Genomic DNA, 16,547 nt, shown 5'->3' on the forward strand with positions numbered 1-16,547 from the left:
AATACAAATTCAATAACACTAAATATGAGACTAAACTAAATGCATCATTCAACAAAATTGAGAACAGCTTATATGACCAGTCACTTACTGTGTTGTATTAACGTCACATTTCATTAATTTGAATCACTAAAAAACTAAAAACATACTTTTGAAAAGGAATATTTCACACAAGTGATTATCCTTTGCTACTGAATGTCACCACAGTAATGCTATTGCATTGAACGTCACAGTATTCTCTGTCAGTACACCTATCGTACACCGTTTACTCCTCTCACTTATTGCAAACACACACACACACACAAATTGCAAAAATAACATACATCTCAACAGTTCCAATAATCACATTGATGAAAGCTAAAAAGGGTAAGAATAACATATAAAGGCTACAGTTGGTTCAGTAACACTTGGCTGCTCCACTCAGTTGAAGTAGACAAAAACATCTTTCCTGATGATGCAATTTTGACTGAAGAAAAGCATGCAGTACTGTATATATCAGTACTTTGTTGTATTATAGACAAGTGCAAAATGTGGCCACTTTTGGCAATTATTATACAAACACAAATATATTAAATCAACAAAAAATAATCATAAATTCAAGTGATGTAAAAAAAAATTTTAAAAAAAAAGCCACACACAACAATAATTGAGATATTTAGTTTTGTAGTAAAGGTATTACATTTAGCACACAATAATGTTCAAAAAAAAAAGTTGTCAAAGAGGTTAAGTGCAAACAAGTGCCTGTAGCATATACAAACTCAGGTTGTTGGTGTGGACCGGTTTGTAAAGTGATGAAGCTCGCACACCCCTGACAGGATATATTTAACCTGTCCCACGAGCGAATCATCCAAACAACATTTAGTTTAACAGTAGTTTAAGGTTGAAAATGTTGGGTGAATGAGTTTTTACAGTCCAAATAAGGCCATCTTCTCTTTCAAAATCCAGTGCATATTCCTTGGTTATTTAGGTCTGTTTAAAAATATCGTTGACATTAAATAGAAAACTGATCTGCTAGTGCTGCTGATTCTACAGAGAATCAACACCCCAGTCTGCAGGTCTATGAAACTCTCGACTCATTTTTGTGTCTGACTCCCGCAGCCGTTGGAACTTGAAAATAGTATATCAAGGCTTGTTGATGTGACTTTGTTCTGGAGTTTACTTTCTACCCATGATGCAACTATAACAACAAGTATTCGGGAAATTTAAGTGCACCCCGTATTCCCCTTGTTGGGTGCTTTCTAGAGTGTATCCTTCACTCTTTCACAGAGGATGTGAATGCTCAGTGTCACTGTTGTTCATTGTCTCTTTCCTCCATGGCCATTCACAAATCTGTTCCTCCCAGAAGCTCTCCTCCGTTTTGTAGGTTGTAAACTTCTCAAGGACTCCCTCTGAGCTATGGAGGAAAAACACATAACTATGTAAAACATTTAGGATCGAGTTTACGGGAGAGTTGTCACCAGTCTGCCTGTTATGAGACTGACCTGCAATGCCATCTGGGACAAAACCACATGAGTCGAAAACACTGCTGTCGTCATAGTCCTCACTTTGCACGGAAGTGCTCTGAAAACAGAAGGAAGTGCAGAGCGAATGTTATTAGCAAAAGCTGTGCTTTTCCTACTACGACAACTCTTATTGTCTGTTATGAAAAAGATCTATTGTGGCTTTAACTTTAACAGCTGGTTTTAAGTTACTCTTAAGACATTTTGTAAATTAATACTTACAATAAAATGGATGCATTCAACAAATAACCAAAGCAACATCTCACCTTAATTTTATTCTGCTCATACCACACCATCCCATATAAACATAGAAGTGTAATGAGTGCCTAAAAATGTAGAAGAGGATGCAAAAAAGTCTGGTTAAACACTATTTTTATTTTTTCCAAGGACATGACAGAAAATAAGCTAGGTTGGCAGAAAAATAGAAAACCTAAAGTTGCATATGTATTGCAACATACTGTATAACAGATGCATGCTATAGCAACAATGTGTCCACATTAGCTTTGCATGTGAACAGACTAGCAAGAATGGACTTGAAACATAAAGTTCTTGGATAGCAGGCTTAAACACTGCAAAGACTGTGGAGTGTTTAGGCTATTTGAACGTACCAAACTCAGTGGTGTACAATGAAGCAACATGCACCTGATAACCTTGGGCAGCTGTTAAAGCACTCATGTCTGCATGGTCAGCTTTAACACCCTACAGGTCCCTGACACACTTCATGGTGACTGTTACAAGGGTTCAAAGCAGCATTGAGCAGACATCTTTATTTTTCAGAGTGTATATTGTCATGCCTTATCAGAAACAACTACCAGAAGTAAGGAAGTGATGTTTGATATTATTTTCATGATATGCACTAATTTTCAGTCTATGATGGTGTGTAGTATACATTAACAGTGGTTGCTGTCCCTTTTTGAACAGATATAAGAGCATCGCAGTGTTATTATATTTACACAATTGCATAACACTGACACATCCGTTCTGGACTGACTGAACACAGCTATATTAGTCCACACACACATATGCACACTTTTCCTTTCTTACCAGACAGAGCAGCCACAGGAGTACATAGCGAATTTGCGTCTTGGAAAACAAGTCGTGACCAAATTTCACACAAGCAAGAGCCTCGAGGAAAGCGATGGCCCTGAAGGGAAATACAGGAACGTTAGATAAATGGTGTTGTTGCTCTCTAACCACAGGTTTTTGTATTTCACAATGGCCCCCTCTCTTGGCAATGTCATTTCATTGCAATGGAGCTTCGCTGTGGATGCACAACACTTGAGGCATAAGAGTCCAAATGCTCGCGCTATATATTGTTGTTCCAGATGGACAAGAGAGCGGCCTCAGTGTTAAGTATTTCATGCAGACCGAGGGAGCCTGTCTCGTTGCTATGGAAACAATAGCAGACTGAGGGCATTAGCAGCTTTTTTAACTACATTACGTTATGAATTTCATTCACACTTTTATGACGCTGAATTTCAATAAAGATAAAATTTAATTAAATTCTGTAACACATCCTTGTTAAAACTGGAATCTGTCATCTACACTAAAATAGCTTGCAGGACCTGGAAAAGCTTGCAGGCTAATAATATGTGGCCAACACAGCAGTGGTTTCAGTGTGGCCTGGTATCAGTGTGGCTAAGCTGTTGCCACTTGTGGGAAGTATCCATTCACTGTTAAGTTGTAAGTGTGCGAGAACTTTGATTGGTTGTCTTCAACATCCCTCGTCTGCCAATATATGTCGGCCATTAACAGGAACAGATAAACACATGGCTGTTGATTCATGGCATAGTCCTTAAGTTGCCGTTATGATTTGTTTGATTAAACAGCTTGGGAAGATCCCCTTCATTGTGATAAATGCCAACAACATCAAAGAAAACCTACCGGACTCTGGACAAACTTCAATGTCAGTTTGTTTATCAGACTACTGCTATCAATGCTAAAACAGGAATGTGGATATATGGCTGATGGTTAATATAAAAAAAGAAATGAGTACGATTGAAAATGTAATTAAAGTCCTTAAAATGATTCCTACATCAAGTTTTAAAAAGCAACCATTAATGCAGCCTCCAAACTTGTTTCTACACCAGCGAAAAACTGGCAGGACAAAAGATACTTACCCAAACACCCAGCATTGTGTGCCAACTCGTTTACACTGAGTGTCTGTCAGATATGCATAATATTGTCTGAAAGAGGTTGAAGAAAATAGGAAATTTGAAATTTGTACTTGTCAAGAACAAAGGTTTCCACACAGACTTATGTCAGAGCAGCTGAAACAGCCACCACTGTTTCCACACAAAACAATTTGTAATACCATTTGTTTTAGGTTGTATTTAAATGTAGTATATCACATTTATTGTTGCTAATATGTGTAGTGTAAAGAAGTCATTTTGAAGGTTGAACATACCGTACAGTGGGTGCAGTGATGACTCCAACGAGGAGGATACGACACCAGCTGAGAGGATGAGATGCCTGGAAGACGAAGATGTGCTTGAGGAAGAACGTGTTCAACTCTGTCAGCTGTGAAGATCAAGGATGTAAAACAGAAGATGTTAAGATATAAGATCTTATGGATATGTTGTGTATTTGTTGACAAGTGTGAGCAGCAGGATTACATAGTGAAGGGGGAGCTTTTCTAGAATATTTGATTCAATGATTAAAAGATAATAAGATACACTAATAGTGAAAATAACTGTTAGTTTCAGCCCTAATACCGAGGACAATCCTATAAGTATTTCTAAGTCAAAGGTCAAAGAATACAGTACCTGCCATAGGATCATAAAGAGATAGATGCCTGCTAGCCGCTGGAAGGAGGACTTTGGGTCAAACCAGCGCACATAAGTCCAGCTGGCTGGAGTGAACTGGAGCACGGCTCGCTTTATCTTCCCTGTGGTGGTGTGGATTTCCCTGAAGAGAGAATGTGAGCTTTTGAGGACACTGAGATACATACACACATGCAATCTTGCATCAAATAATAATATGGGAGTATCCAGAGTTCAAACGATCTATTTTCTGTTACATGCTAACAATCAACAAGTGACTCTGTACTGCCTGATTTTGTAACTGTGGGTTCCATGACTACAAAGATATAAAAGAGATAAAAAGAAAAGATATCTTATGCTTCACTGACGTGATGCTGGCCCAACGGTACGCCCTCATTTCCAAAAACCGGCAAGCGGTCATACCCAGCCAGATGCCTCCTCCATTACACAAAAGTATGTCCAGTATCACCTGATCCCACCAGCACTCTGCAAAGTTTGGCAGCAGGTGCATGAAGAACAGCTGGAAAGGAGAGTGAAAATAAAAGTCATTTATATGGTGAAAGAGACTACAAGGCATTTTCCATCAAGGGACTACATTTGAATGATTCTAGCACCTTTGTTGGCCTCAGGATCCGAGATGCAGTTGATTCTGTGATGAGTAAATCTGGTATTAGGCTAAATCCTGTAATCTAATCCCTCCAGTCAACAATTGCCAGCAGTCAAGGCAACAGCACTTGTTGTGTGCAGAAACACCTGCTCAAACTACTGCTTTGTTATGTTGAGTTTCTACCAAACAAACCATCCTTGTTGCCTGCATACACCGAGCTGAAGCAATGAGCTAGAAATTACAAGTAACTACTTCTTTTGCATGACCTTGTGGACTGAATTTCTGTTCAGCTCCTCGGACAGTTGCAATTCCCGTAGCAGATTTTTTAGCATGGGCAGATCCAGGCTGACCCCATCTTGAACACATGCACGCTACCTCCGTGAGTTCCCAGGTGATACTGATGGTCCAACAGAGGCCGTAGCTGCGGATGAGCAGAGCCTTCATGGCCCAGCCTGCAAAGTGGCCAAATGCAAAGATGTCGAAGTGGCTCAGGATCCGCTCCCATGTTATCACTGTACAGTTTACAGCATATTCCTGTCAGGGGAAAGGTGACTGAATTATGAGGAACACAATGGCAACCAAAAAAGAAAACAGTTTTATGGCTGGAAGTGTTTCCATCTTAATTAATTAACTGGGACAATATTGTACTAACGACTTAAGGCCTCATGTCGTCATATTTTAATGGAAACACACCCTCAGAAAAGGAAAAACTCCACAAAAAACCCTCATGAATTATTTTTATTATTGTTTACCATGACATCGGCTTCCCTTGTGGCATAACGCAGATTTGGGTCCAGCCAGTACATCAGTATCTTTACTTGGTCCCAGTTGAGGAAGATGAGGAAGACAAGAAACAGGAAGTACATAACACTGAGACCTACCGGGGACAAGAGAATGTGAGTGAGGATAAAGAAATATGAAAACTGGATCCAAGCAGAAAAGATTAGGTTAATGTGAATGATGTGAGTGAACACTCACCAAACACCATTCGCCATATTGCAGGGTGAGGCCTGGTAAAGGGTCCTGACGAAGAAAGCGTCATATCTGTAAGTGACTTTTGGTGTGTTTGCACTGTTCATAGTAGAGGCAAATTAACTCAAGTTTCACTTATTAGGTTTTTTTCCCAGAGTAACTAACTTTAAAAAAAAAACAACTATTAACGAATTCTCAAAATAGTTGCAGATTCATGTCATGTCAGAACTACACTAGAAAAGACAAGGAAATAGTATGGACTGGGACATAATCACATACCATTTCATTATGGAGCCATTGTAAATCATGTTGCATAGCTTACCATTAGGAAAGGCCAGGACACTTACGACCAAGAAGAAGGAGACAACCACAAATAGACCAACTCGGAGGTTGTTGTCAGACTGCTCATCATCCCTGTGACAATACAGTATCACGTTAACAAATGGAAGCTTATGTTCCTACATATCCAGCACTGTGAATATTACATTCAGTTATAGGCAGCTAGATATTGAACGGCAATTGTTTTGTACTCATAACTTATATTAAACAGCACTTTTTCTTTACCTGGTAAACGCAAAGTACATGAGGCTGAGCACAGTAACTGTCAGAAGTGTGATGGTGTGTGGTTTATAGAAGAAATCAATGCAGATGTCCTCCACTTGTTGCTCGTTTATCATTCGGAAATGTAACTTGTAGTTGACATTATCCTTCAGAGGAGTTCGGGGAGCCACGGTGGCTGCCATGTCGCTGTTGTGGGCTACTTTCTTCATTTTACTAACTGAATTTTAACGGCCAAAACTAGATTTTGTGAAAGTAGAAAGACGAGATGATACGAAGAGAGCCCCACAAGTAGGAACCCTGAAGACGAGCTGAACCACGGAGCTAATAGGGGTGTTTGTACGTAAAAATACTATTCTCGTATTCACCAAGACAATTATTAATAACCGGCAATATAATAACTTAATTAAATTGGTATGTATAGTCCTCTCATTTACTTGAATTGAGCTATTTTAGTTTTCTATCCTCATGAGAATATTATTTGCATTTAGGCGCACCCACAAGTATGTCGTTGTGGTACATCCCACATTGTGACACTTCCGTAAAGTCCTTCCGTTAATATACACGTGAAACCGGTTGACATTGCGCGGCTCCTTGGTGGAAAATGGAGCTGACTTGATGATGAAATGTTTTGATTCAGACATTGTGAGTAGAAAGTTAACTATCCAAAATAATATGTTGGCTTTGGTTGTTTTTTCCCCAAGCTTAAAGAGGCTTGTTACTCTGATTACTGATATCGTGCTAGCATTTAAAGCATCTGGCTCAAGCTAGCTTCTTGTAGAGCAACAATTCAGTCTCAAACTTCTGTTTTATAACTTACCTGCTTTAATAAAAAATGTATTATTCTAAGTGTAGACTTGGGTGACACTGGTGGTGAAGCTGTGTTTCTTTCTACTCGCCATCACACTCAGGAACAGCTAACTTAGCCACTAGAGGTCTAAAAAATTCACTTACAATAACACTGCAGTAGCTTTCTACATCATCCTATTGTACTGTAACGTACACATGGTGAAATAGTAAGTACGTGATCAGCATGAGTAAAACATTTTTTTCTCTCACGAGGAAATGTAAAACAGACAGTATACGTAAAATAAGAACATACACATTGAGTTAAAAACAAAAATACATAGTTAGAAACAGTATGGTCTTACAGCAAGTGGCAAATATGTGGATGTGTCAGAGCACTAAGTCCTTCACTGCTCGTTTATTACATTTTTATGGCAATTATAATGATAATGTCCTTGCATTGTCATAACTAAGTTCAGACTGTATACTGTGCTCTCAATATATCCACATAAAACCACCTCTGTATGTAAAGTAACTTGTCTTGTTTTGATGGTAATAAGCTCTAAGAAAATGGTATAAGACAGAGTGCACTGCCCTTGGCTTGAGATAATAATATTAATTCCTATATTGAATGGCATACCCCTCAAACCTTGTATCATTTTTTGGTGTTGCAGAATCACCATGGCTTCATCTTGTACACAGCTGTGTCTACAATGCAGAAGTCTTCTTCGCTCCAAGACAGTGGCTAGTACCTGGCGGTATTCCATTCAAGTTTGCCATTGCTCTACAGTTACAAGCTTACCCACCAAAATCCTAAATGGATCCTCAGTCGTCAGGGGGAATCATTCAACAACTCAGGCAAGACAGTGGTGGAAACAACAGACGTTCTGTTACAGTGACTTAACTGCCGAACATCTGGCAACTGCTATAAAAGAAGACAAGAATATTGAGGAATTGTCAAGAGCTAATGTTGTAGCATACAAGAGCCCCTTGCTGCCAATCAGAGATGCTGTGCCAGTGATTGAAAGCCAGATGCCATCAGGTATATATTGGTTTGCTGTTGTTGATCTTAAAAACCTTTTCATTTAACATTATAATTTGATTTAAATGTTATTTTTATCTGAAGATGGAGTTGAATAATTTGTCTTTATTTTCTTCATGTACCAGATCTGGATGCCACTGAATTTTCAGCATTGGAGGAGATCGACGATGAAGAGGCTGTCAGTATATCTGTTCCTTCCGCCTTGCCTCCAGCCTCCACCTCTCTTAGAGACTATGTTGACCAGTCTGAGACACTCAGCAAACTGGTGCAGCTAGGTAATTAAACCACAGACTTTAAATATATTGTTGAGAACAATGTTAAGTATATTTTCTTGTGGTTTGGAAGTATATTCAAGTTTATTGTGATATTGGCAAAGGGTGACTTAACCCAAAGTCTCTTTTTTTTGTTGGCTACACATTTGCGATCCTTCATCCTCTCATTGCAGGAGTAAACCTGTGGAAGCTTGAACAAAGGCCCAACGTGGGTTCCATGCTGCTGAGGCTCAACTTCAACACAGATGTGGCCCCAAGACTGCTGTTTCTCAAAGAGATTGGAGTGGAGGACTCTCGCTTTGGCTACATCGTCACGCACAACCCCTTCATTCTCTCGGAGAGTTTGGAAAACCTTCAGGCCAGGTCAGTAAATTTTCCTTCTCTGCAGTTGCACCTGCTGTGAGACTTAATAATGTTCTCCTTTTTGTTTTTTTGCAAAGGGTGAACTATCTCAAGTCAAAGAAGTTCAGTTCTGAGACTGTTGCATCCATGGTGTCCAGAGCTCCATATCTGCTTAACTTCAGTGTGAAGAGGCTGGACAACAGACTGGGGTTCTATCAGCAGCAACTCAACCTCAGTGCTTCTAATGTAAGCATATTTAGCTGATGGATGATGATTGAGAAGCTGACCCATGTTTGTATCTTAGCAAGAATTCATGATTCTCTTTGTACAGTGTATTACCCCACTGTGTTGTAATTGTGACTTTGTAGGTAGAAAAAGAAATCATAGCTAGTGTTGTTTCTCTCTTCAGACACGTAACATTGTAGCTCGTCTACCCAGATTACTGTGTGGCAGTTTGGAGCCTGTTAAAGAAAATTTGAAGGTACTGAATGACAAAAGACATCATATATATCATAAAACATTGTTTAAGTATCCTTTAGATGCTGTGTTTAAGTACTTTTTGTAAATGTGTTCCACAGGTGTGTAAACTAGAGCTGGGCTTTAAGGAAAATGAGATCCAACACATGGTTATTGCCATCCCAAAAGTGCTGACTGCCAATAAAAGGAAGCTAACCCAAATATTTGACTTCCTCCACAACACCATGAAGGTGCCCCACCACCTGGTCGCCAAGTTCCCACAGGTAGATTGGCTTTTTTACCAATTTAGGCTTAATGTGAACAAATTCCCTTTATATTTTATCCATATTCAGACTTATAACTTGAGCATGTGATATATCCTCCCATATAGGTCCTCAATGCCAAGTACCTGCGTATCAGAGAGCGCCACCAGTTCCTCGAGTACCTTGGAAAGGCTCAGTATGACCCAACGCTGCCCAACTACATCTCCCTGGACCGCCTGGTGTCTTTGCCCGATGAGACTTTTTGCACTGAGTTGGCTTCAGCCACATTGGAAGATTTTTATTTGTTCCAAAAGACACTTTGAGTCTTTATGAGTGAACATTAAAAATAAGTGATACAATAATGTCTTTAAACATGTAGAGCATCAACTGAGTTTGAAAGACATAGTTTGCTGTAAATATGATGTTTAATAAATGAATACTACACAATGTATATCAGCTTTTCTGCCTGAAATATTTTATTTACTCTCTTATTTACCGTGTCTGTCTAAAGAGACCATAAATGTGATAAACATTGCCTGTAAAACATTTGCTTCAGTTGAGCAGCTGTGCGTAAAATGATTATCCATCATGTATTGAAAGCTACCTGTAATGAGTGAATTGTAATTTTCAACGTAAAAAGCATCAGGTCTCACTTGTTCAGTGGTGAAAGTACATTTACTCAAGCATTGTTTATGAATTCAAAGTATTTCCATTCCACTACTACTTAGAACTTCTGCTCCACTACATTTCAAAGTGAAATATTGTACTTTTTACTTATTTGTTGACAGCAATAGTTTCAGCATATTTAGATATTACATGCAAAACATAAAATCAATTTATACAGTATAATGCATTGTAATGCTATAGATTCTAACTGCACAATACAGTTGCTGAAAAGCCTTTAAAATACTGCTTACATGTCAATTGATAGTATATATATTAACTTAACACTGAAAGGGGCCAGTCCATTGCTTAATGAGTACTTTTACCAGCTCATTTTGCTGCAATTACTTACACTTAAGTAAAATTTTGAATGCAGAACTTTTACTTGTAATTGGGTATATTTACATTCTGGTATTGCTACTTTTACTTAAGGATCTGTATACTTTATGCCACCATTGAGTTTTTGATGGACTGCCACTGTGGTTGCCCTGCATGTGAAATCTCAGTGTTGATCAAATCACGCAGATAGCTCCTTCTTTTACATATAGTTAATGATGTATGTTGATTTAGTTTACGAACGGATTGACCTTTTAGAGTTATCAAAAACGTCACTTTGTTTGTATAGATTTTTACCATTTCCGACAAGATGTAAACACGTAATGTAAAGTTGCGCAATTGCACATTGACCTGAATTCTCCTTACCCATAACGCACCGCGGTTGTTCTTAGTGGTAAAAATGGCGACGAGGACACCAGGTAAATGATCATCGCTCCTTTCTGACATTTCCAGTTTTAAATTAACTTGCAAAAGATCGTTTTATACTGATATAGCATGACGCATGTTATACTGTAACACATAATATCGTGATATGTCCATTTTGTCCGGCTGAATAGGCCTTTTGGCGCATTTGACTTGTGTGTGTCCTTTAGTGTCCTCTTGCTAACCAATGCTAAGGGTGCTGGTTAGCTAACGTTAGCTTAGCGCTAGACACTAATCACAGTAAAATGTATATGTTACAACAACTAGGCACTCGCTCTGCTGTCCCTTTAGTTATTAAAAGTGTCTTGCCTAACAGCTGTTGTTGCGTCCAGCTATCGTTTGGTGTTATGCTGTAACATATAACTAAAATTCATAACTTCAAATGTCATCTAATGTTAACTTCTCACTATTACAGTCGCTGTTGTGTTATTTCAGCTGTTATTCCAATGCACTTGGAGATGTTAAATGATCTCAAAAGGGCAAGATATCATCCAGTGCCTGTTGTCTTTATCAGATAATGTGGTTTGAACATAGAAAATAACCTGAAAGTCACAGGTGAGTATCATAATTTAGTGTTAAAAGTTTGTACTACCCAAAACGTAGGTAATATGAAAGGTTAGTGGCCACAAATAAATACATTTGAACTAAATTAGTTGTAATACTGTATCACTGATGGAACTTCTTTGTCCGCACATCTGATGGTGACTATTCTTCCCTAAAATCAAGTTTGTGCTGCCTGACTGATCATGTCTGTCCGTCTGTGTCTTTTCATGTCATGTTCACAGTAGCGACAGGCAGGCTCCTGCTTGGGATCCGCAAATGGTACTTCAACATGTGTGGCTTCAACAAGCTTGGTAAGCCCAAAGAATAATGTGCTGGTGAAAATATTCACAGTTTAAAACCTTACAGTGGTACTCGTTTTGAAGCTACTGTATGTCAAGACCACCCATGAAAATATAATCTCCTGGGATGAATATGTGCTATTGTATCATTGATTTTCCATTGAGCATCTTCAGCATTGTATGTTTTCTGTGTCAGGTTTAATGCGTGATGACACAATCTATGAGGATTCAGATGTGAAAGAGGCCCTGAGGAGGCTTCCAGAGGTGCAGTACAACGAGAGGATGTTCAGGGTCAAGAGAGCCCTGGATCTCTCCATGAAGCAGCAGATCCTCCCTAAAGACCATTGGACAAAATATGAAGAGGTACATTACACTCATTTAAATAATTTTTTTTGTTCAGGGTGGAGGTGGGCTTCACTGTAAAGGCATATTATACTGCATTGTTTGCCCACCTACCGGTATGTGGTTTTAAATAGTATAGTTACAGTAGCATTTTCTTTTCACATCGCATGCCTACTTTCAACTGATTTATCTACTTAATCATTTTGCGGACAGATGAAAAAAAATTGTGAATTCTCAGTGTAATGTATGAAACTGTTGTCACAATGTGAAAGTTAAACATTTCAAGGCTTAGTAAATGGTAAATCATTGAACATGCCTACCTCCACCTAGCTAAAGTCACCAAGAATGTTAATCTAGAATGATTTGAGTTGTGATAATGATATATTCTGGTTTGTTAACCTCCTATTTTTCTTCTTATCTTTTCTCTTTAGGATGTCCATTACCTGGCACCGTATCTGGATGAGGTGGTCCGTGAGAGGAAAGAAAGAGAGGAGTGGATGAAGAAATAGATGGTTCCTGGTCAAAGCTGTTAATCCTTGTCTTTGGTCGGTGCATGGTTGTCCCCTGGTGTAGTATTTAAAATGAAATGTGATCTATATAAGACAGTACTCATTAAAGAAATGTACATTTTGGAAGATGTGGAAGTGGCACTTTTTTAAAAATTTGATTTATTGGTATGACGAAATGTAACAGTTACATTTGTTTACTCTAAATTGGATCTGTCCCATGTTGCAAATGTTACCTCTACAAATCCAGTTATATACAACATTTAAACCAGAATATAGACATAAGAACATGTACAAGAGACCACAGGTAAGAAAATATCCCAGGCACACTTCAAGTCTCTACCATAACCACTACAGTATCTATCTGCACACTGCACACATCTGTTTGGCTGACAAACTGTAGGAAGTACTGGAAAATAAAATAATGATCCTCTTTTGAAATAATATCTCATCCGGGTTGGAAGTCTTGTATATGATGTTAATCCACGGTCAAACAAATCTAGTTTACTAGATTTATTTTCACAGTGTTGGCCTTAAGTCGTGTAGAATGAATGAGCATGAACGCTTCTGTAAAGTTTGAAAATTCAGGTCTGCTTTATACAAATGTCTAGATTCATGTTCAGCAATCGATCTTAAATTTATTTGATCCGTCTAAAGGCAACCCTATTAATCATCTTTCTGAACATGTGATCTCCTATTGTCCACTTCAGTTATGGTCCCTATAAAGGTCCCGATGACGCTGTTAAAAGATTTTAGTATAGACACTCCCAGTTCGTTGCTGGTTTCATTAATGTCTGGGTCATAGGCCCCCATGAGCGGGGTGCCCACCTCCACACTCCCTCTACCAGCTCCTTCCAGGATCCCCATCAGCTGGTCCCTGACCTCCTGAAACAACTCCCTGTTGTACTGCAGTAGGACTGAATCATCAAGAGGATAAGTGACATGCTCAGAGTAGCACTCACGGGGAACTGGTACCTCGATGTACTTTAACTTAGGAAAGCCTGCTGATAGCATGGAGAATAACCTCCGCAGGGCTGCGGAGGTCAGAGGGTTTCCCAGGATTTTGAGCTCCTCCAGCACTTGACAGCTAGCAAGAGCATTAGTGAAGGCGTCCATGTGCTCGTCCTCTATGTTACATTCTTCAAGGGCCAGGCTGGTCAACGTGGCTGAGCAACGGCTGAGCAGTTTGTGGAAAGCCATGGGGAAAGAGTCAAAGATGTCATGTCCGCTCATGTCCAGGCGGACCAGGGCCTCACTGTGGAGGCTGTTGGAAAAGTACGTCATGTCCAGACGGTTCAGGCAGCAGTTGGCCAACTCCAAGCACTGCAGTGGAGTGTTGAGAGGACTGGGTAAAGAAAAGAGAGGTAAAAGGAAATTCATTGGTGTGGGCTGAAAGGTTTTATGCAGAAAAAAGCAGGCAGATGCATATTATGGTTTGTGTCATCCTCAGGTAGGATTTGTCATGTAGGACTGGTGCCAGAAATGTTTTAAAAAGTTACAGGTACATCTTTTTGGAAGTAAGTTCAATATTACGCAAATACTTAAATCCCCAAACTAATTTCCATGTTTATGTTTTTATTTTGCAACCTGTACTTTATAAAAACAATTGTTTAGATTATATGCCAGACTGTGATTGACAGTTCTGTTGTTTGGAGTTTGCACTCCTGCTCTATTTCCATTTGACCAGTGAAAGTTTCTGGCTAACCTGCCGCTGTCTGTCCTCACTCTGGCAGCATGTCAGCAATTTTAACAACAAAATACCTCCTATTGTTAAAGAGCCTTAAAGCTGGAATGTGTTGTGACGCTGGTTAAAGGTGATAATAGTGAGCTATATTAAAGCTCTTGATGCTGCTATGTGCACATAAGACCGACATCAGAGCCATCCATCACCTCACTCACATACAAAACAAGGACACCATGTTGTCTTTATTCATGCCTCCCTCTATCCATTCACTCACCTAATCAGTCTGCGTAGGTGTCCAGTTAGAGTGGAGAAACTAACATAGAGCTCGGTCAGGTTGCTCAGTTGTGCCAGCAGGTTGCCGATGGTGGCCAGCAGGTTCACATCCTCAGAGCCCAACCTCCGAACATCCAACGCCCCCGCCGGCAGGGCCAAAGACTGCAGTTTGGGGAATTCCACCCTGGACAGTAGCACCTCCAAGTGTGTGGCCTCCAGGGGAACATTGTGGACGACCTCCAGCTTTGAAATGGACTCAGGTTCTGCTAGGCGAAGGACATAGAACAGCTGCTTGAGGGCGAGGGAATCAGCCCGAAAACTAACGAAGCGAAGCTTCAGTGGACAGTAGCGGAGGAGGAGGAGGGCCTGAGCCACCAGCTCATAGTTGCGGCCTGTGACGAAGCCGTTCAGACGGATATCAATGGATGTGTCAAAGGCATGATGGGAAATGTCACTGGCTTGCATGGCCACCATGGTCTCATAGCACATTTGGGTCAAGAGTTGGGTCCTTGCCCATCGACCCATAGTGGACTGGCAGGGGCAGGCTTGGTGCTCGATATCCCTCAGGGTAGTCAGGTCCACCAGATGCAGGGTCTTGGTGTAGGTACTTGGAGGAGACAGCACATAATCCTTTAGAAAACAAGGGAAAATGATGATGTGAAGAAGTGATTATCTAGTCAATATTATATATAGACATACATATACATTGCTGTTGTATATATTTTTTACTTTCATTTTTCACTTAAATATTGTTAATGTGTATATTTTTATCCCCCCGGGGATCAATAAAGTATTTCTGATTCTGATTCTGATTCTGAAGCTAATTTGTGATCATTGTAAGCCAATAACAAGCCAAAGCCGGTGTGTTTGAGCCAGTAAGGCCACAAGTATAAGAACTGAAAAACATACCACTGGAAAATGCAACTAAAACATAAGTCTAGCATGAATATGATGAGGCATACTTGTATTACACTCAAAACCATTTAAGGACCTTTAAGCCAGTTAGGATCGCCTCCAGACAGAGCCGGCAGGTGCGGGAGGTGAGGTCCATCTGACAGTCGACTGTCTTTCCCAGGATCCGGTGCAGGTTAAGCTCGGGAAGAGGCCATGTCTGGACCAAAGCATGCAACACATCAGCCTGCTCGTGGAGGTAGCAAGCCTTGAAAAGAAGTGGGTAGAGGTTAAAAGACACACAGTTGAGGTTCTCCAGAGCACTCGGACCACTCTGAACGAAGCCCTCAGCTGCAAGGAATCGCAGTGTCTTCATGTTTCCAGGTTTTGTCCCTGGTGTTTTCTTGTGCCAACAGGTCTGTGAGTTCCCTGGTTGTTGGTGAGAGCTGCAGTCAAACAGCTCTGTGTGTTTTGCTTCCTCTGTGGTTGCTGCTTTGTTGATTTCCTCTGTTGCTGTCTGTCTGGGTGTTGTGCATTTGTCTAGGACCTGGCTTGCTGTTGTGAGGCAGGAGGAAGGCACGGGGGTCTCGTGGTAGGTAAGAGGGTAGAGGTTATTAATAGAAACAGCTGTCTCACGTCCTTCGTCGGCCACAGTGTCTATTTGCAACTTTCGTTAGAGAGATAAGTAGGAACAACATTTGAATGACACTGGGAACTTGTCACTATTCACAATGCGTTGAGTTGCAAGGACCGAAGAAAACAATGTTGTGAGAGCAGAAATAGAGCAGCAATAAAGGAACAATCAAATCTGCACTACAGAAACATCGTCAATGTTTAACGCATTCGAGCAGGTAGTTTGTGATAAAGTGCCATTTACTTTTTGGTACATCCACTTTTGCCCAAACCTGCCTCAGTAAATGGTTTTTGCCACTCTGAATTTACATGTCACATGGTTGCAATGCATTATGGGCTACTGAGGTTTCTGTCAGTGTCAGGGAATCTGGTCTAGAAAACAAAGAGTGGACTTGTGT

At 40.1% G+C, this 16,547-nt stretch overlaps 4 protein-coding genes across 4 annotated transcripts; 2 read left to right on the plus strand and 2 right to left on the minus strand.

Annotated features, from left to right (window-relative positions):
• Positions 1-1,292: 1,292 nt before the first annotated feature.
• On the minus strand, positions 1,293-6,607 carry ptdss1b (phosphatidylserine synthase 1b). The gene is made up of 13 exons (XM_070921781.1): positions 6,402-6,607; positions 6,160-6,251; positions 5,844-5,888; positions 5,618-5,742; positions 5,241-5,399; positions 4,627-4,778; positions 4,262-4,403; positions 3,904-4,016; positions 3,617-3,682; positions 2,541-2,640; positions 1,763-1,822; positions 1,479-1,557; positions 1,293-1,390 (listed from the first exon to the last, which is right to left on the minus strand). The coding sequence occupies exons 1-13, from the start codon at positions 6,605-6,607 to the stop codon at positions 1,293-1,295; spliced, it is 1,437 nt and encodes a 478-aa protein (XP_070777882.1).
• Positions 6,608-7,862: 1,255 nt separating this feature from the next.
• On the plus strand, positions 7,863-9,931 carry mterf3 (mitochondrial transcription termination factor 3). The gene is made up of 7 exons (XM_070922204.1): positions 7,863-8,223; positions 8,349-8,498; positions 8,669-8,858; positions 8,936-9,083; positions 9,247-9,318; positions 9,416-9,577; positions 9,685-9,931. Exons 1-7 carry the CDS (start codon positions 7,863-7,865, stop codon positions 9,877-9,879), a joined length of 1,278 nt encoding a protein of 425 aa, XP_070778305.1. The 3' UTR covers positions 9,880-9,931.
• A 1,017-nt stretch (positions 9,932-10,948) lies between these two features.
• On the plus strand, positions 10,949-12,797 carry uqcrb (ubiquinol-cytochrome c reductase binding protein). Its single transcript, XM_070921657.1, has 4 exons — positions 10,949-10,974; positions 11,764-11,832; positions 12,017-12,183; positions 12,594-12,797. The coding sequence occupies exons 1-4, from the start codon at positions 10,956-10,958 to the stop codon at positions 12,669-12,671; spliced, it is 333 nt and encodes a 110-aa protein (XP_070777758.1). The 5' UTR covers positions 10,949-10,955; the 3' UTR covers positions 12,672-12,797.
• Positions 12,798-12,942: 145 nt separating this feature from the next.
• Positions 12,943-15,892, minus strand: lrrc14b (leucine rich repeat containing 14B). The gene is made up of 3 exons (XM_070921655.1): positions 15,617-15,892; positions 14,627-15,255; positions 12,943-14,013 (listed from the first exon to the last, which is right to left on the minus strand). Exons 1-3 carry the CDS (start codon positions 15,890-15,892, stop codon positions 13,335-13,337), a joined length of 1,584 nt encoding a protein of 527 aa, XP_070777756.1. The 3' UTR covers positions 12,943-13,334.
• Positions 15,893-16,547: the final 655 nt, after the last annotated feature.

This window comes from Enoplosus armatus, chromosome 16, assembly GCF_043641665.1.
Source record: "Enoplosus armatus isolate fEnoArm2 chromosome 16, fEnoArm2.hap1, whole genome shotgun sequence".
NCBI classification, from domain to species: Eukaryota; Metazoa; Chordata; class Actinopteri; order Centrarchiformes; family Enoplosidae; genus Enoplosus; species Enoplosus armatus.